The 24,685-nt window shown below is 33.9% G+C and overlaps 2 protein-coding genes across 2 annotated transcripts; one reads left to right on the top strand and one right to left on the bottom strand.

The window, feature by feature from the left end:
- Nucleotides 1-828: 828 nt before the first annotated feature.
- skic8 (SKI8 subunit of superkiller complex) lies at nt 829-8,773 on the top strand. Its single transcript, XM_073832066.1, has 10 exons — nt 829-1,334; nt 1,449-1,476; nt 1,591-1,696; nt 2,024-2,196; nt 3,237-3,385; nt 6,471-6,564; nt 7,822-7,915; nt 7,994-8,086; nt 8,159-8,237; nt 8,538-8,773. Exons 1-10 carry the CDS (start codon nt 1,323-1,325, stop codon nt 8,625-8,627), a joined length of 918 nt encoding a protein of 305 aa, XP_073688167.1. The 5' UTR covers nt 829-1,322; the 3' UTR covers nt 8,628-8,773.
- A 1,973-nt stretch (nt 8,774-10,746) lies between these two features.
- slc25a44a (solute carrier family 25 member 44a) lies at nt 10,747-24,685 on the bottom strand. Its single transcript, XM_073831835.1, has 4 exons — nt 24,525-24,685; nt 20,864-21,560; nt 17,892-18,019; nt 10,747-12,428 (listed from the first exon to the last, which is right to left on the bottom strand). Exons 2-4 carry the CDS (start codon nt 21,498-21,500, stop codon nt 12,237-12,239), a joined length of 957 nt encoding a protein of 318 aa, XP_073687936.1. The 5' UTR covers nt 21,501-21,560; nt 24,525-24,685; the 3' UTR covers nt 10,747-12,236.

The following is a 24,685-nucleotide window of genomic DNA, read 5'->3' as shown; positions in this document are numbered from 1 at the left end:
TATATATATATAAATACATTCATTAGTTATTATTATATCATACATTTTTATTGTTAATATTGTATTTATTTATTTAGTATTTAGACTGGTAGTATTATTTTTTTCTATTCCTGGTATCTTTAATTTTTATTGATGATTTTATAATATTTATCATATAGTTAAGTGTTTATTTTGGTTTTAGTTATGTATTTATAATTATGTATATAAAAGTGTGTTATTTATTATATTTCAATTTATTTGGTTTTAATTTTATTTTAAACTAATTATATTTATAAATACATTTTTAGTGATTATTTATATCATTATTTATTTATTTTTATCTTATTGTTACTATTATTATTATTATTATTATATTTTTTTATTTTAAATACTGGATGTAGTATTTTATTTCTGTCACTGGTATCTGTCATTTGTATTGATTTTATAATATTGTGTCGATGTATTATAGTTAGTGTTTATTTTTTAGGTTTTAGTTATGTATATAAAGGTGTATTAATTATATTTAAATGTAATTTTTTTTTTTTTTTTTACCTGAAATGTTATACTTAGCATAATTTGTTTATTATTATTATTATTATTATTATTATTTTAAATACTGTTACTATTATTTTATTTCTATCACTGGTTTCTGTGATTTGTATTGATGGTTTTTATAATATTGTTTAGATGTACTGTAGTTAGTGTTTATTTATTTAGTTTTTAGATATGTATTTAAAAGTGTTATTTATTATTTTTGTGTTTATTTGTTTTTTTATTTTACATTTTAAACTAATTATACTTAGCGTCATTTATTTATAAATACATGTATTAGTTATTATTATATCATCTATTTGTTTTTTTGTTCTTTTTGTATGTATTTATTTAAATATTACTACTATTATTTCGTTACTATCAGTGGTATTTATCATTTGTATTTGATAATATATCAAAGATATATCGAGCACTCTTTTGAGAGCTAGTACAGAGAGGGCGGAGACAGATGGTTGTTCCCATGGTACTTTGCGCGCAGGTGTCATGGCGGCTCTCTAGTCAGCATCAGTGCGGGTGTTTATTATTGTTAACAAAGCGCTTCGATTCTTCATCGGATGTATGTAACAAATATTAAAAATTATTCGAATTTTCCGCCGACGCGTTAAAACCTCTTCAGGGCGCGTCGAAGATTTACATAAGCCATTTATTCAGTCAAAAGCTAAGCTACGCTAGCAGCTGTGCATGGTTGAGTTTATAAACTTACTTAATAACTCATAATTCAGCTCAGACACGCGCTTAGAAACTCAAAGGAGCTTGTTTCCATTACAAAAGCTGATTTTAAAACGAAGACTATGAGCACACAAGTAAGTTCATTTCTAATATAAACACACACAAACATGTTTTCTGTTTTATTGCATATATGATCATCAGAGTGATGATTGTATGTGATATAAATATGTTTACTTTTCTGTTTTTAGTACAGTATTCTATTCAAGCAGGAGCATGGTGAGTCCTCACACACTTAGTCATCTGTTCTGAGTTACAGCCCCAAAAATCTAGTGAGCTGTCTATCTAGGCAGCATATTTATGCACAGCTAATAAATCTCTGTGTTTCTGCAGCTCATGAAGATGCCATCTGGACCGCAGCATGGGGTCGCAGTGAGAAGGACGGGTCCGAAACCATTGTGACTGGCTCTTTGGACGACCTGGTGAAAGTGTGGAAATGGTAGATCAATGCTATCCAAGTTTCAGCTATTGATTTAAAGGAACACTCCACTTTTTTTTGGAAACAGGCTCATTCTCCAACTCCCAGCTCATTGGTCATTTTTGAACGTGATGCTATTGGTCTAATAGGATTCAATGATCTATGCTAAGCTATGCTAAAAGTGAAATCTCCAGAACAGGAGAACGGCTGAATGGATTTCAAAACAGTAAAACTCAAATTATTAACTTGAGGGGATTTGGAGAATGAGCCTATTTCCAAAAAAAGTGGAGTGTTCCTTTAAGAAGTGTTTGTTTCTGAACATACGCCACTTGTTCTGATTGCTCGCAGGTCAGATGAAAAGCTGGAGCTGCAGTGGACGCTGGAGGGTCACCAGCTGGGTGTGGTGTCGGTGGACATCAGTCAAAATGGAGCAATTGCTGCATCAAGCTCTCTAGACGCTCACATTCGGCTATGGGATCTGGAGACGGGCAAACAGATCAAGTCCATGGACGCAGGCCCAGGTGAGCCACTAACTTTATAAAGATGGCTTTAAATGGGCGAGTGTGATGCAAGATTATTGTTAACTCATTTTAAAAGTAAAACGGAATCAAAACAGTTTTATTACTTGAAATAAAATAAGTATTATTTAAAAAAAATATATATATTTACATGTATATACATTTACATTTAAATTAAAGGAACTAAATAAATTAAAACATACATTACCAGTCAAAAGTTTTTGAAAAGTAGGATTTAATGTTTTTTTAAAGTCTTTTTTGCTCACCAAGCCTGCGTTTATTTAATCCAAATTTTGAAATATATTTACTATTTAAAATAAGTGATATATATTTTAAAATGTAATTTATTCCTGTGATTTTAAAGCTGAATTTTTAGCATCATTACTCCAGTCACATGATCCTTCAGAAATCATTCTAATATTCTGATTTGCTGCTCAAAAAATATTTATTATTATGTTGAAAACAGCTGAGTAGAATTGTTTAAAAGTATAAAAAAGTATGAATAAAAAAGTACAAATAAAAGTATAAATTTCTTTAATTTCTTTCCAAAAAAAAAATGCACTGACTCCAAGCCTTGAATGGTATAGTGTATAATGTTACAAATGTTTTTTCAGATAAATACTGCTCTTTGGATATTTTTATTCAACAAATAATAATAACGACACTAAATACTGCAGTAATGGTGCTGAAAGTTTAGTTTTGATCACTGGAATAAATTGCATTTTAAAATAAATTCAAATAGAAAGCGGTTATTTTGAATAGTAAAAATATTTCACAAAATTACTGTTTTTGCTGTACTTTAGATCAAATAAATGCAGGCTTGATGAGCAGAAGAGTATTTTTTTTAAAAACATTTAAACTTCTGACTGGAAGTGTATTTAAAAAAGACTTAATAAAAAAAACAAAAAAAAAAACCCAGAAATTTGATAATACTTAAAATAAAAAATGTAATTAAAATATAAAAGCAAAATGTAGTTAAAAAAAAATATAATAGTATCTAAATGTACTAAAATAACACTGAACTCTTTCTATACCATCTACAGTTGACGCCTGGGCGGTTGCGTTTTCTCCTGACTCCAAATACATTGCCACCGGCAGCCATCTAGGGAAAGTCAACATCTTTGGTGTGGAAAGTGGGAAAAAGGAGCACTCGCTGGACACCAGAGGGAAATTCATTTTGAGCATCGCCTACGTAAGATCACACAAGAATCTCTGGAATAATGCTGCATGGGCAAGAATAATCTTATATAAAGTCAATGGCACTGATGTTTTATTTCTGTCAAACGAAAAACAGATTATTCATATGAATGAAGTCTAATTAAAAAATAACTGCTTTCTATTTGAATATATTTTAAAATGTAATTTATTCCTGTGATTTCAAAGCTGAATTTTTGCATCATTACTCCAGTTACATGATCCTTCAGAAATCATTCTAATATTCAGATTTGCTGCTCAAAAACGTTAATATTGTTACCTCAGTAGAATTTTTTACAGGTTTCTTTGATGGAAAGAAAGTTCAGAAGAACAGCATTTATCTGAAATCGAAAAAAAAGATTTGAAGTGTCTTTATCATCACTTTTGATCAATTTAAAGCATCCTTGGTAAATAAAAGTATTAATTTCTATAATCACCCCTTCCCCCCTGAAAAAACACTTCTGCTGACTCCAAGCTTTTGAGTGGTATAGTGTATAATGTTACAATAGCTTTTTAAAAAAAAATCTTTTTATTAATAAAAGAATCCTGAAAATTTAGTGAACTGTTATATATTGATAATAAAAAATGTCAAATCAGCATGTTAGAATGATTTCTGAAAGACCATGTGACACTGAAGACTTGAGTAATGGCTGCAGAAAATGTAGCTTTTATCACAGGAATAAATTACATTTTAAAATATATTCAAATAGAAAGCAGTTATTGTAAATAGTAACTGTTTTTGCTGTACTTCGGATCAAATAAATGCAGGCTTGGTGAGCAGTAGAGACTTCTTTGAAAAATCTTACTGTTCAAAACTTTTGACTGGTAGTGTAGTTGTGCTGCTTCGTTTGTTTGTGGAACAAACTGATATATTTATTTTCTTTTTGAGAATTTTTTGATGAATAGAAAGCTCAAAAGAGCATCATTGATTTGTAAAAGAATTTTTAATAGTCTTTTCTCTAATTTAAGATCATTTTAATGGGTCCTTGCGGAAAAGAAAATTTCTTTCAAGAAAAAATTCTCACAAACTCCAAACCTTTAAACTGTAGTGTATATCACGTTCAATTTTTCTTTAGAACTATGTTCTTGTTCATTATGTACAAAAAAGTTTAAGTCCCTGTCCTGCTGAAAAGCTAAATATCAAGGTTTAGTAATAAATTAATCAAATGAATTAAACTTTTTTTAAAAGTCTGTATTGAACATAAATGCCCAATGTGAAACAAGTGCACTTCCATAATGTACTTACAGTGCACTATTTAGGCATACTTTAATATACTCAAAATTATTCTGTAATACTTCTTAAGATCTTAAGTGTGCTCAAATTTGCTATTTTGGAATGCAGAATATGAACTAAAATGTGCTTCTAACATACCATCTCTGTATTCAATTTTTTTTTTATTTACCACGTGTATTACAAGTGGTAACTAAATAATTTAAGACAAATAGTATCGTGTCCCGAAATGGCACATTTGAGTACAATTAGATGTTCTTAAGATTATTTTAAGAAGTACTAAAGAATAATTTGTAGTATATGAAGTACAAATTTAGTGTGTAAAAACAGAGCACCTTAAGTACATTTTGGAAGTTGACTTTTTTCACCTAGGTGTTTTTGTCATGCTCAGCTCTAAAGTATTTTGTGAGCAGGAAACAGATTCTTGAGTGTAATTAAGAACTTAAAGGATAACTATTGCCAAAATGCAACCTGGACTGTTTTTTTTTTTTTTTTACTGTAAATGAGACAAACTTATATCTAAAAGCATAATTACGACAAACGAGCCGTTTTCGAGATTGACCGTGATTTCGTTTTGTGGTCAATGGCCGGTGAATGGGAGTACTAGGGGCATAACTTTGAGAGCATCAAAATCGATATTTTTACAACACTAAGAAGGCTCGACACACCATGAAACTTTGCTCGAAGTATCGCCTGGGTCTGTACACATGAACTCCAGCATTGAGAACATTGTTTGTGTACACAGAGTTTACTAAAAAGAAAGTTTTTGGACAACTCACTTACACTGTTTGAGTTTCCGCTCGCGGCCGTCTTGCCAGTCAAGAAGTGTCGACCTCCGATTGCGAGGATGGATAGCTACTAAAACAGGAGTTCTCAACTCTGGCCCTCGAGGTCCATTTTCCTGCAGAGTTTAGCTCCAACCCTAATCAAACACACCTGAACAAGCTAATCAAGTTCTTCATCATTACTAGAAAGTTACAGGCAGGTGAGTTTGATCAAGGTAGGAGGTAAACTGCAGGAAAGTGGACCTCGAGGGCCAGAGTTGAGAACCTCTGTCCTAAAGCATATTTCCATATAAATGCACGGCTAATTCGTTGTTTTGTCGCAAGTGAAATCAATATTAACCTTCTAGTTGTAAAAAGAGCCTCATATAAGCCTAATATTTCATCCTATGGAGTCCATTCATTCGCATTCGGAGATCAACACTTCTTGACTGGCAAGACGGCCGCGAGCGGAAACCCAAACAGTGTAAGTGAGTTGTTCAAAACCTTTCTTTTTAGCAAACTCTGTGTACACAATGTTCTCAATGCTGGAGTTCATGTGTAGAGACCCAGGAGATACTTCGAGCAAAGTTTCATGGTGTGTCGAGCCTTCTTAGTGTTGTAAAAATATCGATTTTGATGCGCTCAAATTTATGCCCTTAGTATTCCTGTTCACCGGTTATTGACCACAAAACGAAATCACGGTCAATCTCAAAAACGGCTCGTTTGTCGTAATTATGCTTTTAGATATATGTTTGTCTCGTTTACAGTTAAAAAAACAGCCCAGGTTGCATTTTGGCAATAGTTATCCTTTAATTTAAAAAAATCAAAAATGAATTTAAACCACACATGAAGTACTGAAAAAAAAACATGAATATGTATTGGATAAAAATTGTGGGAAACATGTAAATAAGTGTTAGTGTAACAAGCAGCTTCAGTGTTCAAAAAGGAATTCATTTCACAAATGACAGTCCAAATTGCATTCACATTTCGCTCATTTTAAAATGAGTGTTTAAGAAATCACAGATTTAGTTTTCCATATAATGTAAAGTTTTCCAGGCTCTAATAATTGTTTTTCTCTCTTTTTCTAGAGTCCAGATGGAAAGTACTTAGCCAGCGGTGCTATAGACGGAATCATTAATATCTTTGATATTGCAACTGGGAAACTCCTGCACACGCTGGAAGGTGAAAATCTTCTCCACATGATTCAGACTGTCTTTAGTTTCCTCTATTAAAACGTTTTATAGACGTTCCGGCCGTGAGTCTGCTAGATGCATTTAAGGTGATTATGGGTTACGTGAATGCGGTGGAAAAACCTGTTTGCGTCTCTGGCCGTCCCTCAAAGGTGGTAAACTGCGGCTCCTGTCACCGAGTGACTCTATTTTTCCTCTTTGTCTTCCTCCGTTGCTCCATCAGTCACTCATCCCTTTAAATTACTCCAAGTACAGCTGGAAATTATGTTGAATGTTAGATGTAGTTCAGTTTTTATAGTATTACACTGGCGGTCAAAAGTTTGGAGTAGTTATGTTTTTTTTTTTTTTGATATTTTTTTTTTTTTATATACACTACCAGTCAAATGTTTTTGGATGGTAAGATTTTTAATGTGTTTTAAAAAAGTCTTTTCTGCTCACCAAGCCTGCATTTATTTAATACAAAGTACAGCAAAAACAGTAAAATTCTGAAATTTCCCTAGTCTTCAGTGTCACATGATCCTTCAGAAATCATTCTAATATGATGATTTGCTGTTCAACAAAGTAAAATATATATATTTTGGTAAAGAAATTAATACTTTTTTTTAGCAAGGATGCTTTAAATTGATCAAAAGTGATAATAAAGCCATTATAATCTTACAAAAGATTTCAATTTCAGATTAATGCTCTTTTGCTGAACTTTCTATTCATCAAAGAAACCTGTACAAATTCTGTTTTCAACATAATAATGTTTTTTGAGCAGCAAATCAGAATAAAATGCTTTCTGAAGGATCATCTGACTGGAGTAATGATGCTAAAAATGCAGCTTTGAAATCACAGGATATAAATTCATTTTAAAATATATTCAAATAGAAAACCGTTATTTTAAAGGGTAATAATATTCCAAAATGTTACTGTTTTTACTGTACTTTGGATTAAATAAATGCAGGCTTTGTGAGCAGAAGAGACTTCTTAAAAAAAAAAAAAAAAAAAAAACATTTAAAATCTTACTGTTTAAAAACTTTTGACTGGTAGTGCATTATATAACGAATAAATTATATTTAAAACAATTATTTTAAATTGAAACATTTTTCTATTTTACTTTATTTACTGTATTTTTGATCAAATAAATGCAGCCCTGATAAGCATAAGAGACTTTGTTATTGTTTATACTACACTGTTTACATACAGACGTCTTAAAGGTACAGTAGCCAAATGTGGGATTAAAATGTATATATTTTGTTTTCTTCAGGTCATGCTATGCCTATCAGGTCACTGACTTTCTCTCCAGACTCTCAGCTGCTTGTAACTGCATCAGACGATGGCTACATAAAGATTTATGATGTGTAAGTTGCACATTTGTGTGTCTCTTTGCCTCTTAACACATTTGAATCTCACGGTCTGGTTGTTTTTGTGTCTCACAGGCAGCACGCTAACCTGGCTGGGACTCTCAGCGGCCATGGATCCTGGGTGTTGAACGTGGCCTTTTCACCCGACAACACACACTTTGTGTCCAGGCAAGTTGATGCATTTCAAATGGAAAATTCTAAACCTAGTTTGTGTGTTTTTAACTGTTGTTTCTTCTTTAGTTCGTCTGATAAGAGCGTAAAAGTGTGGGACACAAGCAGCAGATCGTGTGTGAATACATTCTTTGATCACCAGGACCAGGTTAGAGATCACAGTTTCCATAAAAATATAAAATGCATACATTTTTTTTCAACATCGGAAATGTTTCTTGAGTAAATCTGCATATTAGAATGATTTCTGAAGGATCATGTGACAAAGCCTGGAGTAATGATGCTGAAAATTCAGGAATAAATTACATTTTATAATATATTGCAGTACTGTAAAACTTGTACTAATATTTCATAATATTACACTTTTGTGTTTGTAAGCACATCACAATGTGTTTTACTTTATGAAGGGCATGAATCATTCATACTCATGTTCAAATGTGTGTATGTGCAGGTTTGGAGTGTGAAGTACAACCCCACAGGCTCGAAAATCGTCTCTGCGGGTGATGACAGAGCCATTCACATTTACGACTGTCCCATGTGAATCTCCACAAAACAACCGCCTCCTGATGAAGCTCTGTAAGAGTCACACTCTCTCAAGACCACAGCATACATGCAAATGATTTTTTTTATTTCGTTGCCAACTTCAACATCTGTATATGGTAATACAAATAAATGTCTTTTTTAGTTGCTGGTTTTTTTTTTTGACACATTCATTTTGATTGATGTTGCATAAAATTTTTTGTAGGAAAAGCATTCTGAGATTAAAGGATAACTATTTCCAAAATGCAACCTGGGCTGTTTTTTTTACTGTAAACAAGACAAACATATCTAAAAGTATAATTACGACAAACGAGCCGTTTTTGAGATTGACCGTGATTTCGTTTTGTGGTCAATGGCCGGTGAATGGGAGTACTAGGGGCATAACTTTGAGCGCATCAAAATCGATATTTTTACAACACTAAGAAGGCTTGACACACCATGAAACTTTGCTCGAAGTATCACCTGGGTCTCTACACATGAACTCCAGCATTGAGAACATTGTTTGTGTACACAGAGTTTACTAAAAGAAAGTTTTTGAACAACTCACTTTCACTGTTTGAGTTTCCGCTTGCGGCCGTCTTGCCAGTCAAGAAGTGTCGATCTCCAAATGCGAGGATGGATAGCTCCTAAAGCATATTTCCATATAAATGCACGGCTAATTCGTTGTTTTGTCGCAAGTGAAAAACAATATTAACCTTCTAGTTGTAAAAAGAGACTCATATAAGCCTAATATTTCATCCTATGGAGTCCATTCATTCGCTTTCGGAGATCGACACTTCTTGACTCGAAAGACGGCTGCGAGCGGAAACTCAAACAGTGAAAGTGAGTTGTTCAAAACCTTTCTTTTTAGTAAACTCTGTGTACACAAAAAATGTTCTCAATGCTGGAGTTCATGTGTAGAGACACAGGCGATACTTCGAGCAAAGTTTCATGGTGTGTCGAATCTTCTTAGTGTTGTAAAAATATCGATTTTGATGCGCTCAAAGTTATGCCCCTAGTATTCCCATTCACCGGCCATTGACCACAAAACGAAATCACGGTCAATCTCAAAAACGGCCCGTTTGTCGTAATTATGCTTTTAGATATAAGTTTGTCTCGTTTACAGTAAAAAAAAAAAACGCCCAGGTTGCATTTTGGCAATAGTTATCCTTTAATATTCATTCTAGAATTTAATTACTCAATGTTACATTTCCTGATGATTTACTCACCCCCATGTCATCCAAGATGTTCATGCCTTTCTTTATTTAGTCGAAAAAGAAACTAGGGTTTTTGAGAAAAAACATTCCAGGATTTTTCTCCATTTAGTGGACTTCAAATTGCAATTTCAGTGCAGCTTAAAGTTGTGCTATGACACCGTATCTGTCAAACAAACTAAAACCAAAAGCTCAATATGGCTTCCTTTTGTCTGTTTTTGCTGTGCGTTTCACTTCATTCAGGCGATTCAGTTTTCAGCACCTTAGAACGGCTCAGTTCATAGTGAACACCAGTTAGGCTTTATTTTTGTGGCAGATGATTATAGCATTTCACTAGATTTATAGTGAGACGTGTTCTGTAAGCTGTAATAATTAATATTGTACTATGGACTTCATATTGAGGTACTATCGTACCTTGAGATTTTGACATTATTACATCCCTAATCAATATGTAATGTGCGAGGTTGGGTTGGTACAAGATGAACACCAAAAAGTAAGTAAATAAAAAAAAAATAAAAGACCAATCTTTTCACTAGATAAGCCCCTTATTCCTCAGCTGGGATCGTGTAGAGCCCTTTAAAACTGCAATTTGAACCTTCAACCAGTTGGCCACCATAGAAGTCCACTATATGGAGAAAATTCCTGGAATGTTTTCCTCAAAAACCTTAATTTCTTTTCGACCGAAGGAAGATATACATAAACATTATGGATGACATGGGGGTGAGTAAATTTGTTATGGAAGTGAACTAACATGGCTTTGCTGATCACTGTTCGCCCTCTACAGGACACCAAATGTTACTGCACCAATTCAAAGTCTGCTTTGGTTTGAATTATAGCAGACAAGTCTGAAAAATAAATTATAACACACAAAGATCCAAAGCAGAACTTGTTTAAGTGTTAAACCCAAAAAAAGAAAATTCCAAATGGTTTAATTTTCATGTGGTTCATTTAATTCACTCCCCATTGTGACACAATCTCATAGACAAAAACTACTATGGCAGTTATTGTTAAAATATGAAGCACATTTATAAAACATTTAAACTGTAAAAGCTTTGGCCCCCAAACCCTGTTTTTCCAAACTTTAGAAACAATGCACGATTAAAAACAGAAAATATGACAATCCAAAGACTATTCAAGCTGAAAGATTTAGGAGAACATGATGCTTGCTAACATTTTTTTTTGTCACAAGGCTTTTCACACAGTGTTTAACCCTGGATAAAGTCAACCTTTAAAATAACTGACATGATTTTACAGTTGTTTTTGATCAGTGGATAAGGATTTTAACAGTAATTTAATAGTAGCTACACTTGAAGACCAGTTTCAGGCCAATTAAATATTTAAGATCTGAGCTTAATATATAACTAGTAAATTTGTATTCACTATAAACATTTTTCCAGGTATGAATTTCAAAATTAATTGCCTATACACTATTTCCTGAGGGAACATTTAACAATATTAAACCATTGCTGTAAATATGTAAACTGGTCATAAAATTGACAGTATTATTCATTTAGTATGTTTTAACTTAAACTAAATTAATAACAGCACAACACTGTTAATAACCTTGTAAATATGCAAGTAATGTAACCAGAGTTAAAAAAAAAAAGTACAAACCTGACTAAAACAACCCAGGGTTTAAAGTGTGAAAAGCGGTATGTGACCCTGGACCACAAAACCAGTCTTAAGTCGCACAGGTATATTTGTAGCAATAGCCAAAAATACGTTGTATGGGTCAAAACTATTGATTTTTCTTGTATGTCAAAAATTATTAGGATTAAGTTAAGTATAAAATCATGTTCCATGAAGGTATTTTGTACATTTCTCACTGTAAATATATTAAAATGTAGTTTTTGATTAGTAAAATAAATTTCTAAAAACTTAATTTGTATAACTTTAAGGGCGATTTTCTCAATATTTAGATTTTTTTGCACCCTTAGATTCCAGAAACTGTTGTATCTCTTCCAAATTTTGTCCTATCCTAACAAACCATACATCAATGGAAAGCTTATTTATTTATGATGTATAAATCTCAGTTTCAAAAAAGGTACCCTTATGACTGGTTTTGTGGTCCAGGGTCACTCACTCATCCTACCATGTAACAGATGTAATGATGTAACTTCCTGTCAGATGAAGTGAAGAGCACTGCATGAGTCAAATTCACAATTTCAAAATGATTTCACTCCAAAAACAAACACATTTCAGGCGGAAAGGACAAATAAGGAGTTCTGTGACGCCTCGTTACAAAATACTGGCTCGGGCCGGACGCTCACAACTGAGATCACAGGTTACAAAATCCACAAAAAAGGGCGAAAGGAAATATCGCTTCACATCTGAGCGCCAATTATTGCCTGGTCGGTCCTCATACAAGGTGAAAATAATAAAAGGCATCTGTTTAAAAGGCTGAGGTATGTGTGTTTTCACCAGTGTCTGCTGTTCACCAGTTCAGGCCGCAGACTGAGTCTCTTTAGTGTCTCGTAACCGATGACTATCATGACCGATGTGGGCATGGAGGAAATGATGCGGGCCGACAGACCCTTGGTGAGACCCCACATGCCCTCTTCGGCCAGGAGCTGCTTAAACGTCTCCATCACAGACGAGCGACCTTCAACCTGGGAACACACACAGTGTATTACCTCACATAGCTGAAATCCACAGTAGTATAATATACAGTACAGACCAAAAGTTTGGACACACCTTCTCATTCAAATGAATGAGAAGGTGTGTCCAAACGTTTGGTCTGTACTGTAGATATGAATTCAACTGGAAAAACTTGTGAAAAAATATCTTTCAGGTGGTCAAATAGCAAATAGTGGAGCTCTGCAGCCACCTACTGGTAAAAGTTATTTTTTTTACTTTTAAAACTGGATTTTCCAAAAGATGGGCAAAAATCTTACACTAAACCATGTGAAATTATCCATGTTATCCCCATGAATTAAAGTTAGAAATGTGGGTCTTTGAATTTTACATAAAAAGCAGTTTTTGTATAAAAACCCATTTAAAAAATATCACTAACCCACTGAAAACTGCACAAACAGAAAAATATACAGTACAGACAAAGTTTGAACACACAGTCTAAACTTTTGGTCTGTACTGTACATATAAAAATGCGTACATTTTATGAGTCTGGCTTCCGGTCTCATCCATGTCCAGCTTGTTCTGCTGCTTGATATTGCAAATTGTTGTGTCTTACAGTATTATCTTAATAATGAACACTGGTTTGTAGCAAACAGTTTTACAGTTTACTGCATGTTGTTACTCTTCTCGTTATTTCCCTATAGAGGGTTTGCACTTATCTCACGATCAGTTACCTGGATGCGCAGCCTTATTGGTCGATACTCGGATGTAAACAACAGCATGTATTGCACAGTTAATGTACTACTGAATATGTTGTTCTGCTAATTTATGCTGTCTAAACCAGTCCTAAATCATATAGAGAAGACTTAGTAAGCAGGAAAGGGCGCAATATGTCGACAAACTTTAGTCAATAGCTGGTAAAGCTATATACGAGCAGTATTAATATATTAGCCTAATATTTCACCTACCTGACTGGAAATGATAAGAACAAACACAAATGTTGTCAAGATTCTTGCCCTGGAAATCCTGGTTCAGTTTGGCCAACCACAAACACTGTTTGTTCCTCAGACAGTTTTTTGCACTCTTCTCTTTGATTTGTTATAACTTTTGTCAGTTTATAGTACTTCAAATGTTTTTCCCTGTCTGACCGATTAGTACAGCCCAAAACAAAACAATTTATGCTCATTTTCAGCAGCAATAATCAGCAAATAATGTGAGTTTCATTAATTTCAATGTATTAAACTACACAGCCTCAGCATGATTATGATCACTATTTTGTTTTACAAAGAGTTTCATATTGAATCTATGGGGTAATTTATTAGTCTGTGGCTGTCATAAGCTTACAAATGCGGCTTTACCGAGCTCAATGGCTCTGGCCCGAGCAGATATAAATGGAACGCTATTGGCTATTCAAAAGAAGTGGGCGGGGCTGGGCGATATGTTTTTGTTTTAGTTAAAAGTACATCACCACATAGAATAACGCTGCTTGTTTCAAGGCACTTCAGTGGATCTTTAACTGTCAGCGTCTGTTTTACATTATAACCCTATGGAGTAAAACGTCTTTTCAAAAAAGCCCTGAGCGCTTTTCTTAAACGCCACCACCGCCGTCTTTTTCTGCAGCTCAGAGTGTCTTTTTAAGTTGAAAAAAAGTTGAACTTTTCTGAAGAAAAGGCCCTACGTCAAGCGCTTTTTTGACAGCTGACCAATGACAAGCGAGTAGCTAGACCTTTCGTTTCCATAACAACAAGAAAAAATGGGAAAGGAGCCGTTATATGTGACCCTGGACCACAAAACCAGTCTTAAGTCGCTGGGGTATATTTGTAGCAATAGCCAAAAATACATTGTATGGATCAAAATTATTGATTTTTCTTTTATGTTAAAAATCATTAGGATATTAAGTAAAGATCATGTTCCATGAAGATTTTTTGTAAAATTCCTACTGTAAACCTATCAAAATGTAATTTTTGATTAGTAATATGCATTGTTAAGAACTTAATTTGGAAAACTTTAAAGGTGATTTTCTCAGTATTTTGATTTTTTTGCACCCTTAGATTCCAGATTTTCCAATAGATGTATCTCAGCCAAATATTGTCCTATCTTAACAAACCATATATCAATAGAAAGTTTATTTATTGAGCTTTCATATGATGTATATATCTCAGTTTTGTAAAATTTTACCTTATAACTGGTTTTGTGGTCCAGGGTCACATATAGGCTTTTATTGTTGTGAACTGAATTTGCCCATAGATATACAGTATATACTGTATAACTATGGATTTGCCTCCCCGTTAACTTCGGGCGTCCCTTTTTCGAGTCCCGGTGTTGTGCCGAATTCTGACCCCCGCCAGATTACTACCCCCTCTAGTATTGGTAGGTTTAGGGTTAGGTGTGGGGGAGGGGTTAGGATTAGGCAATCAGGTAGCGCTTTCAACGAGAGGGGGTGATAATCTGGCAGGGGTCGAAAAAAGACACAACACCGGCTCGCAGACCTTTCCCAATCCTGTCCCCCCTCTCTCTCTCTCTCTCTCCCACTTCGCTTTCTGTCTAAATACTGTCCTATCAAATAAAAGGCAAAAATGTCAAAAAAAGAAAAGAGCCAGCTTCCTTTTTTATCGGCATTTCTGCACCACACATATGCTGCGTCCGAAATCGCATACTGCTTCAGTAGGTACTACATTTAAATTTGAACGTACCAGTGTTGTTTTTGACAACCATCTTAGATTTAGTCTTAGTCTTTTGGACTAAAATGGTTATTAGTTTTAGTCAAATTTTAGTCATTTCTATATGTGATAGTTTTAGTCCAATTTTAGTCGACGAAAAGTCAAGAAGGTTTTAGTCTAGTTTTAGTCGACGAAAAATCAAAAAGGTTTTAGTCTAGTTTTAGTCAAAAAAGGGGGGAAAAGTAGTCTTTTAACCAGGGCTTAAAAACGGAAAAAAAATCCATTCGGTTCACTCCGAGCAGAATCGATATTATAATGTTTCTGTTCTTGCGTTCCTCATTAAACAATACGTTCCGAGAACGGTTTTCTAGAAAAAATACCGGTTAATAACGTTATTTTATTGCACAGCACGATAGATAGATAGATAGATAGATAGATAGATAGATAGATAGATAGATAGATAGATAGATAAATAGTGTGTGCCTTTTAATAACATGTTTGGCATTATGTTTACAAATGATTAAACCAAATTCCGTGTTCGTGTCATTTGAACTTCTTGTCTTTAAAACCGAAAGTAAACGAGTTCACAACCAGGGTTTGAAAATTAGCGCGGTCCGAAGTAAGGTGTTAAAAAAATTGTGCTATATTAACACCCTCAAATGCACTACATATAGCCAAAGTCCTTTTAAGAATGGTAAAATGGTAAGATGGTATTCTATAGTCTTTGATATAGCCTAGCGTCAGAAGATTTTTTTTATGAAAGTACAATGTTGCCAGATATTGCTACGAAAAACAAGCAATTACAAAAAGAGAGAAAAAGATATCCGAAATAAGTTCAAAGCTTGTGTTTTTTAAACAAGATTAATATATCAGTAACACTAACGTTCAACTTTCCACTTTCCACTTTATAAACGTCCCAAAGTGTCACACTAAATTGGAAAAATACACGTATAATAGGTGGATCTGGCAACAAACGGAGGCTGCACACGCGCTCTCACTCAACGCGCTCTCAAGCCCCGTTCACTGCGCTAGCTTCTCGCATCAACATGAATTGCAAACACTCATGCGATATGAGGTGGTTTAAACGGCTTAATAATCATTCAGAGAGCTTGGCATTTTATTTTTGAATATACAAAAATGACCAATGGCCAGACCTCGGTGACCTCATAGCTGGCTACGGCCGTGCCTGGAAACGCATTACAAATGAGCTAATCATTTTTTTAAACAATTTTCTTGTTTGATAATACTATAGCGAAATAAGCCCCTTCAAGACCATCCGCTTCACATTCTAACCACACGGCTTAATCTGCGATAAAAACCTGTTGACTTAATTATTCCTTACCTAATATGCATAGCCTATTATAGGCTATTTTCACTCAAACAAAAGAGAACTAAAAACAATAGACAATTTTAACTACAAGTTTTAATTAGGCTACAATAACTTAAACCTAAACATACCTTTGCACATGAAACAGCAGGTGCTTGGTAACCTTAAGCTCGTCGCATCAGAAAGGGCTCTGCTTATGACGTCTGCTTCGCGGGCATTTCACGGTGTATGCGTCACCGTCTCATTTGCGCACACAATTTGAATTCATGTTTTTGGTCTGCCAAATTGATATAATAAAGAGAACGATAAAAATACCGTTATTAACCGGTTAATTTGGAATTTCTGTTTCTGTTTCTGTTCAGAACGATTAAAATTGATTTTGTTTTCGTTTTTGTTCCTGTTCCTGTTTAATGTCATTTGTTTTCGTTTTTCGTTTTCGTTCCTTAAACCGGTTCAGAGCCCTGCTTTTAACAAATTAATGTAGGTCAGTAAGTATTTTGCTGTTGGGTAGTGTCACTTATAAGTTCTGAAAATAGCAGATCTATAGGCTAATTCAACACAATGTGAGCTTCTGGATCGACTATTTTTTTTACCAATAATTACAATAATGAAGGAATGTTTTAAAACATAAAAGACAAACAAGGATGGAATGCTAAAACGGCTTGCCATACTAGTATGGCAAAGAGCATTTAATGCTAAAACGGCTTGCCATAGCGGCAGGTACTTTTTTCGGTTTTAATTGGCATGCACAATAAGCGGAAATGTCATGCATTTTAAACGTCTGACGGACCACCCACTAACATTTTCGTCTATTCTCGTCTCGTCAACGAAAACTCACACACGTCTCGTCATGTTTTAGTCATCAACGAGCCATTTTTATCTCGTCATCGTCTCGTTTTCGTCATGGAAAAAAAGTGGCGTCAACGAAATGATTTCGTCATCGTCATCGTTGACGAAAACAACACTGGAACGTACTTCATGACAGTTAAAACAGTACGTTCTATATAGTATGAATATGGGTAGTATGAATGGAATTCGAACATACTACATCCGGCGCCGCGTCTCCACTTTCCGCCATTTTTCGAATAACGACTCCTCTCCTGGAGCCTGAAGTGTCCATGGTATGCGTACTGCAGAATTCAGCCGGAAGCAGTAGGCCATCCGGGTACTTCTCGCCTACTGTATTTCAAATACTATGAATTCGGACATACTACTCGCCTCACATACTGTTTTTCGCATTCTATATAGTAGGGAAGTATGCGATTTCGGACGCAGCGAGTGGCTACTGTTGCAGCTGTTGTTATAGCAACAAAAAGACGCCCTCTGCTGCAACACTTCCAGATTTTTTTTGTAACTAAAAAACGCCCTTTTTCAACTTTTTCTTGTCAAAAAGTGTGAACACGCCCTAAGTCTCACTCATAGGCTTATTTTTAGCGTTGACCAGAAAAAGGCCGATAATAATAAGACTCGTTTCTTGAGCAATATGATTATGGGTGAGTTTGTAACGTTACCTGTACTCGGGCTCGGACCACGTCCATAGGGTTGGTGAGGGTGGAGGCGGTAGCTGCAGCCATCGGTCCCGCAATGGCCTGGAGGAGGAGGTGCGGACAGTCAACGGGAGCCAGTCTGGAGAGCTGCTCTGGAAACACACACCCGGCAAGGTTTACCCTTTACAGTACGAGCGTTTGTGAAATAGCATTTACGTGATTCACCGAATTACCGGAAATATATTGGATAACCGAAATCACTGACCGAAGGTGACGTTTGATCAGCGTTTCTCCGCTAGCGAGTTTTGACGGCCTCATTTATGCGTCGTTACTTTTAATATAAAAGTTTTCAATTTGAATATCTAAGTTTTCAGATTTGGTCAATTTTATCATTAAGTTCAAACAGTAAATGCCCTTTTGGCGAACTTTAATGTGGCGTGACAGATGGTTGTAACGTTAACCGCCTCAGTTCAAGGGGCGACTGAATATGATTCCCTTCATAAACATGAATGAATGTCACAAATTATGTTGAAAGAAACAGTATAACCTACTGAAATATATCATGTCTCATATAATCTCGTATGATCGGCATTTTAACCGCGGAAAGACGTCAATAAAATAACTTGTAAACAATGTGAGGTAAAGTTAACATTTACCTCAGGAAAGCCTGAAGTACGTTAATGTCCATAAACACGACAGTTAACGTTATTAGGTAGAAAAATGACGCTTTTAGCTAAATATATCCACTATAAAATGTACTGGATATTACCAAAGACTATAGAATACCCTTAAAAGGACTTTGATATTACATATTTCATATATAAATATTTTACTTAACCAATTGTCTTCTTTATTTAATCTATACCACCAGTCAAAAGTTTATGAACAGAAAGATTTTTAATGTTTTTTAAGTCTCTTCTGCTCACCAAGCATGCATTTATTTGATCCAAAGTACAGCGAAAACAGTACAATTTAAAAATACTTATGCTATTTTACTTGCTATTTTAAATAACTGTTTTCTATTCAAATAAATTTTAACATGTGGTTTATTCCAGTGATTTCAAAAATGAATTTTTAGCAATATTACTCCAGTCTTTATTGTCACATGATGCTTCAGTTCAAGAAACATTTTTATTATTATCCATATTTAAGACAGTTGAGTAAATTATTTTGAGGATTCTTCGATGAATAGTAAGATACAAAGATCAGCATTCATCTGAAATAAAAAGCGTTTGTAACATTATACACTATACCACTCAAAACATTTTTTTTGGGGGGGGGATACTTTTATTTAACAGGGATGCTTTAAATTGATCAGAAGTGATGATAAAAACATATGTAATGTTACAAAAGATTTATATTTCAGACAAATGCTCTTCTGAACATTCTATCCATCAAAGCAATCTAAAAAAATCTACTCAGCTGTTTTCAACATAATAATAATAATAATAACAACAACATAGAATGATTTCTGAAGGATCATGTGACTAAAGTAAAGATGATAATTATTTTAAATAGTAAAATATTTTACTCAATGATGTACTTTGAATAAAATAAATGCAGGCTTGGTGAGCAAAAAAGTCAATGTTTGAAATCTGTCATGAAAACAAGTTTTCACATCCTTTTTTCAGATTTTTAATATTAAACAGTAAACAAGTAGCCTAATGAATATAACATACATTCATTATATTTTACTTAACCTGTTGTCTATGTTAAAATTAATTTGCCATTTTATATATATATATATATATATATATATATATATATATATATATATATATATTAGGGCCGGGACTTTAACGCGTTAATTTAGATTAATTAATTACACAAAAATAACGCGTTAAATTTTTTTAACGCATTTTAATCGCACTAAGTTTTGCACCGCGGAACGTTTCTCACTGGATGAGATTCGGCGGACCGATTATACTGGAGCACCAACTAGCGTTCAGACAAGCCAAAGAACTTATACCAAAGAAGCTGCGTCCGTCCTAAATAGTATTGTATGTCCCAAATCGTAGTATGTTTAAAAAGTTTTCCAAAGATTCCCGGATGGTCTACTAATTAACAATCAATGCACACTCTTAACTGCTAATATTGCCCGCAACACACTGCGCCGTGAACGAGGATTCGATTAGAACTACAAACACGCATAAAAAGTGTTAAAAAACTACAAACATGGAGGATATACGCGACCAACGGATAGGTAGAGAAAGGGGTTTGAGTGATAAATAATCAGTGTGTAACCTGATAAAAACTATTTTTTAAATGTTATCCGCGTTATATTCCATGTGCAGCAACATTTATAATGATAGGTTTGGTCATTAACGTTTAAATGCTTAATTAAGCAAACACAAGAGCAGAGTTCTTGGCATGAAAGACTCGTTAAAGAACGTGCCTCTTGCTACATTTAATGGCAATATTGCACTGGTCTGTTGGACTTGGTTGAACAAAAATAAACAATATTTTGTTGCTTAAGCTTATGTATTCAGTCATTATTCAATGGTATACTAAAAATCCATGTAAAAATCTTAATTCTCACTGTTCTCAGGTCAAATATTTACATGCGATTAAAATGCGATTAATTTCGATTAATTAATTACAAAGCCTCTAATTAATTAGATTAAATTTTTTAATCGAGTCCCGGCCCTAATATATATATATATATATATATATATATATATTAGAGCTGGTGTTTAAACGTTGATATTGTTATCATTAAAAAGTTCACATAAAAACTCTAATTTAATTTCTTAAACAATATAAACTTGTTCATTTTGTTAATTGTAACAAAAATCCAACATTTCTTTTAAGAATTACATTATTTTAGTATGAAAAATTCATTTTTTTCTCAGAAGTTTTATTTGAGTCTTGATTATTAGATAATGAGTTCATTTATTATTAATTAAACTTTCAATGAGGTTTTCAGCTAAATTAAAGCTTTAATTTAGTTTTGGCCTCAAAATTTCAGTGCATCTCTAAATATTTCTTTTCTTTACCTGCATAAAAGTGATAAAATGGCCACCAGACGGCACTGTTGGGTATGTAGGTGAGTAGCGACGCCACATATCCACGATAAAACCCTCGAAATCCGTCGGCATGAAAAATCTGCACCACAATGTCTCTGGTCTGACCGAATGTCAGTTTTGGTTTGGATGTGGCCATCACCATCTTGGGCTTGAGTTTGAAGCGTGTGAGCTGACACCCGTGACCCTGCACCATCAGCTGCTGGGACACCACATCGATAGGCACCGTGATGCTTTGGGCCACCAGCGAGGCCGCGCCGCCCGCCACCAGAGACTTGACCGTGTTATTGGACGAGTAGCAGGACACATATTTGCGTACCAACTCGTAGGTAGTGATGTAGGCCTGACCTGAGATCAGCGTGAACGTGTTGACCATGAACCCTCGATATAGGCCACGCACCCCCTCGGTTTTTAGAATCTTACAGAAGGCGTCGAAGGTGCCGTTATAGAGCGACTTCCCCTTCTGCACCTGCAGTCTGGTGCGGATCAGGGTGAACGGGTAGACGGTGGCCCGCGTGGTCATGGTCATGAAGACGCCCAGCGAGTAGAACTTCCTCTTGTCCAGATCCTCCCATTCGATGATCCGAATGTTGCGCTTCTGTTGCATCATTGCCACTGATGACCTCACACAAAATCATGCACACACACACTTGCTCCGTTCCCGCACAACCTGAAAGGACAAAATCACAACATTACAAATAAGCTGTCTTGTTGCAGATCAGAAGGTACAGAGTTCAAAGGTCATATGAATGCTGGGTTATGCCATAATCATATGCTCTGCTAGTGCGAAGATAATTTTTTAACTTGTGTAAACAAAAAAGCAGATATTGAACCTCTGAAATCTATTAAATATGCATTTTTACATCCCAGCAATCTTTCTTAAAATATTTATTTATTTAAAGGTTATATGAAGGTTTGTTCTATGAATGAACCTTTCCGATGCATTTTACACTATCAGTCAAAAGTTTTTGAACAGTAAGATTTCTGAGGTCTTTTCTGCTCACTAAGCCTGCTTTTATTTGATACAAAGTCCAACAAAAACAGTAATATTGTGAAATATTTGTACTATTTAAAATAACCGTTTTCTATTTGAATATATTTTAAAATGTAATTTATTCCTTTGATCAAAGCTAAATTTTGAGCATTGCTCCAGACTTTAGTGTCACATGATCATTCAGAAATCATTCTAATATGCTGATTTGCTGTTTAAGAAACATTTATCTTTATTATTGTCAATATTTATAACTTTTAAATATTTTTTTTAGGATTCGTTATTGAATAGAAAGATCCAAAGATCAGCATTTATCTGCTTTTTATAGAAATGAATACTTTTATTTAGCAAGATAGACATTCATAATGTTACAAAAGATTTAATTCTACTCTGCGGTTTTCAACATAATTAGAATAAATGTTTTTTTGAGCAGCAAAATCGGAATATTAGAATGATTTCTGAAGGATCATGTGACTGGAATAATCATACTAAAAATTCAGCTTTGAAATTACAGGAATAAGTTACATTTTAAAATATATTCAAATAGAAAGCCGTTATTTTAAATAGAAAAAATATTGTACAATTTTACAGGTTTGCTGTACTTTGGATTAAATAAATGCAGGCTTGGTGAGCAGAAGAGACTTCTTTAAAGAAACATTAAAAATCTTGCTGTTCAAAAACTTTTGACTAGTTGTGTATGTATAGATTTTATTGTTTTACACGTGTCAAACATTAATAGAAGAACAATATATTTATTATTAATAATTATATTAAATTTGTGTGAACATGAACAAGTTTACTTTGAGCAAAAATAAATACATTTTAAAACTAAAAATAGTGTTAAAAGGTATAAAACATCCATCATAAAAATGTAATATAATATAAAAATTACATTTTATACATGATGTAAATCTAAATGTTTCTCAAATCTTTTATTAATCTCTTCATTCTAAAAATGGCATATATTCCCCAAGATTATAGCTATGCAAAAATAATAAAATAAAGATTTTAGTAAATATTTGTTTTCAATAATATCTCTACTGTTCCAAAGTAAAAAAAAAAAAAATCAACAATTATATTTAAAGCATCACATTTGGAATTAAGCAGAATAACAGAGCTGGCGATTATTGGTGCAAATATTAAGCATTTTTAATTGGTATTCAATATCAATTTGCCAATAAAATAATTTAAAAGCAGTGCAAGTTTTTGTCAGGGCCTTTTTAGGACATAATTTAATACATATATCGGTTCAAAATATTGGTTATCAGTCTGAAAAACATATCAGTTGACCCCTACCACAAACAATAAATCATAAATCTGAAAATTTCTAAAATCTTAGTTTTAATTTTCATTTCTAAATCACCACGATGTCATACTCTCCACAGAATTATACATTTTATATTAATTATTATTCATTTTAATTAATAAATATATATATTTTTAATTATCTCTAGTGTTCTAAAGTTAACATTAATGAGAGAAAATGATATTTATAGCATCATATTTAGAATTAATCAGAAAAACAGGGCTTGGCTTTTAAAAATAAAACACAATCGTATTGTTAAAAAGAAATTAATCCTTTTATATTAATCTGTAAATTATTAGAATACCACACATTCCTCAGGATTATACCTGTCAAAAAGTTCTTAATTATTATTTATTTTTAAATTATATCTCTGTTGTGCCAAAGTAAACATTAAATAAGAATAAAATATTATTCTATAAATACTATATGTGACCCTGGACCACAAAACCAGTCTTAGATAGCACGGGTGTATTTGTAGCAATAGCCAAAAGTACACTGTATTAATCAAAATGATTGATTTTTTTTTATTTATGCCAAAAATTATTAGGATATTAAGTAAAGATCATGTTTCATATAGATATTTTGTAAGTTTCCTACTGTTAATTTATCAAAACATATTTTTTGATTAGTAATATGCATTGCTAAGCACTTCATTTGGACAACTTTAAAGGTGATATTTCTCAATATTTCGTTTTTTTGCACTCTCAGATTTCATATATTCAAATAATTGTATCTCGGTCTTATCCTAACAAACCATACATCAGTGAAAATCTTATCTATTCAGCTTTCATAAATCTCAGTTTCGAATAATTGACGCTTATGACTGGTTTTGTGGTCCAGGGTCACATATTATTTATTTATAGCATTGTCAACAATGTGTTTATAACAACTAGGATATTGTCAATGGCAAAACTGCGTTAGATTAGAAATCCAATAGAAAAAAAATATTATTTCTACAGGTAATAATTGAATCTTTATGTTTTTGAATTTTGAGGGACCACACTACCTTTATGCAGCTCTTTTGAATATAGCCATAAATACCCAATGACAGATCTAAGAGACACTATGTACCACCATTAACTAATCTTTTCTTCTGTACTCGATCAGTTATTTGGCTCTGACACAGAGTTGAATGTTTATCAGTCATGGTGACCTTTTCATGGTGAAGCTGCAAAAATGACAGCGGTCTGCTATCTACTGCACATGCGCATTACACCAATACAATATACCACCTGACAACCCCCCTAAAATATAAACCAGGGTGTGTTGTGTCCCTCCCCTCGCCCATCAGAAGTACATGACACTTGATTTGACCTCTCAGACACATGTGAACTCACCCGGTTAGCTCGCCATATTTGCTTTTTCTCCGTCCAGCGGCCTCAAGCGGAGTTGCGCGGTCCTGTCATGAGTGAAATCCGCTATTATGCCTATAAAAACCGCATTTTGTCTGATCGATTTGCGGCCTGCAGCTCCTGATGGAAAGTCATGCCGATCGAGC

This window comes from Garra rufa, chromosome 25, assembly GCF_049309525.1.
Source record: "Garra rufa chromosome 25, GarRuf1.0, whole genome shotgun sequence".
Classification (NCBI taxonomy): domain Eukaryota; kingdom Metazoa; phylum Chordata; class Actinopteri; order Cypriniformes; family Cyprinidae; genus Garra; species Garra rufa.
This window is presented reverse-complemented; position numbering and strand designations above follow the sequence as displayed.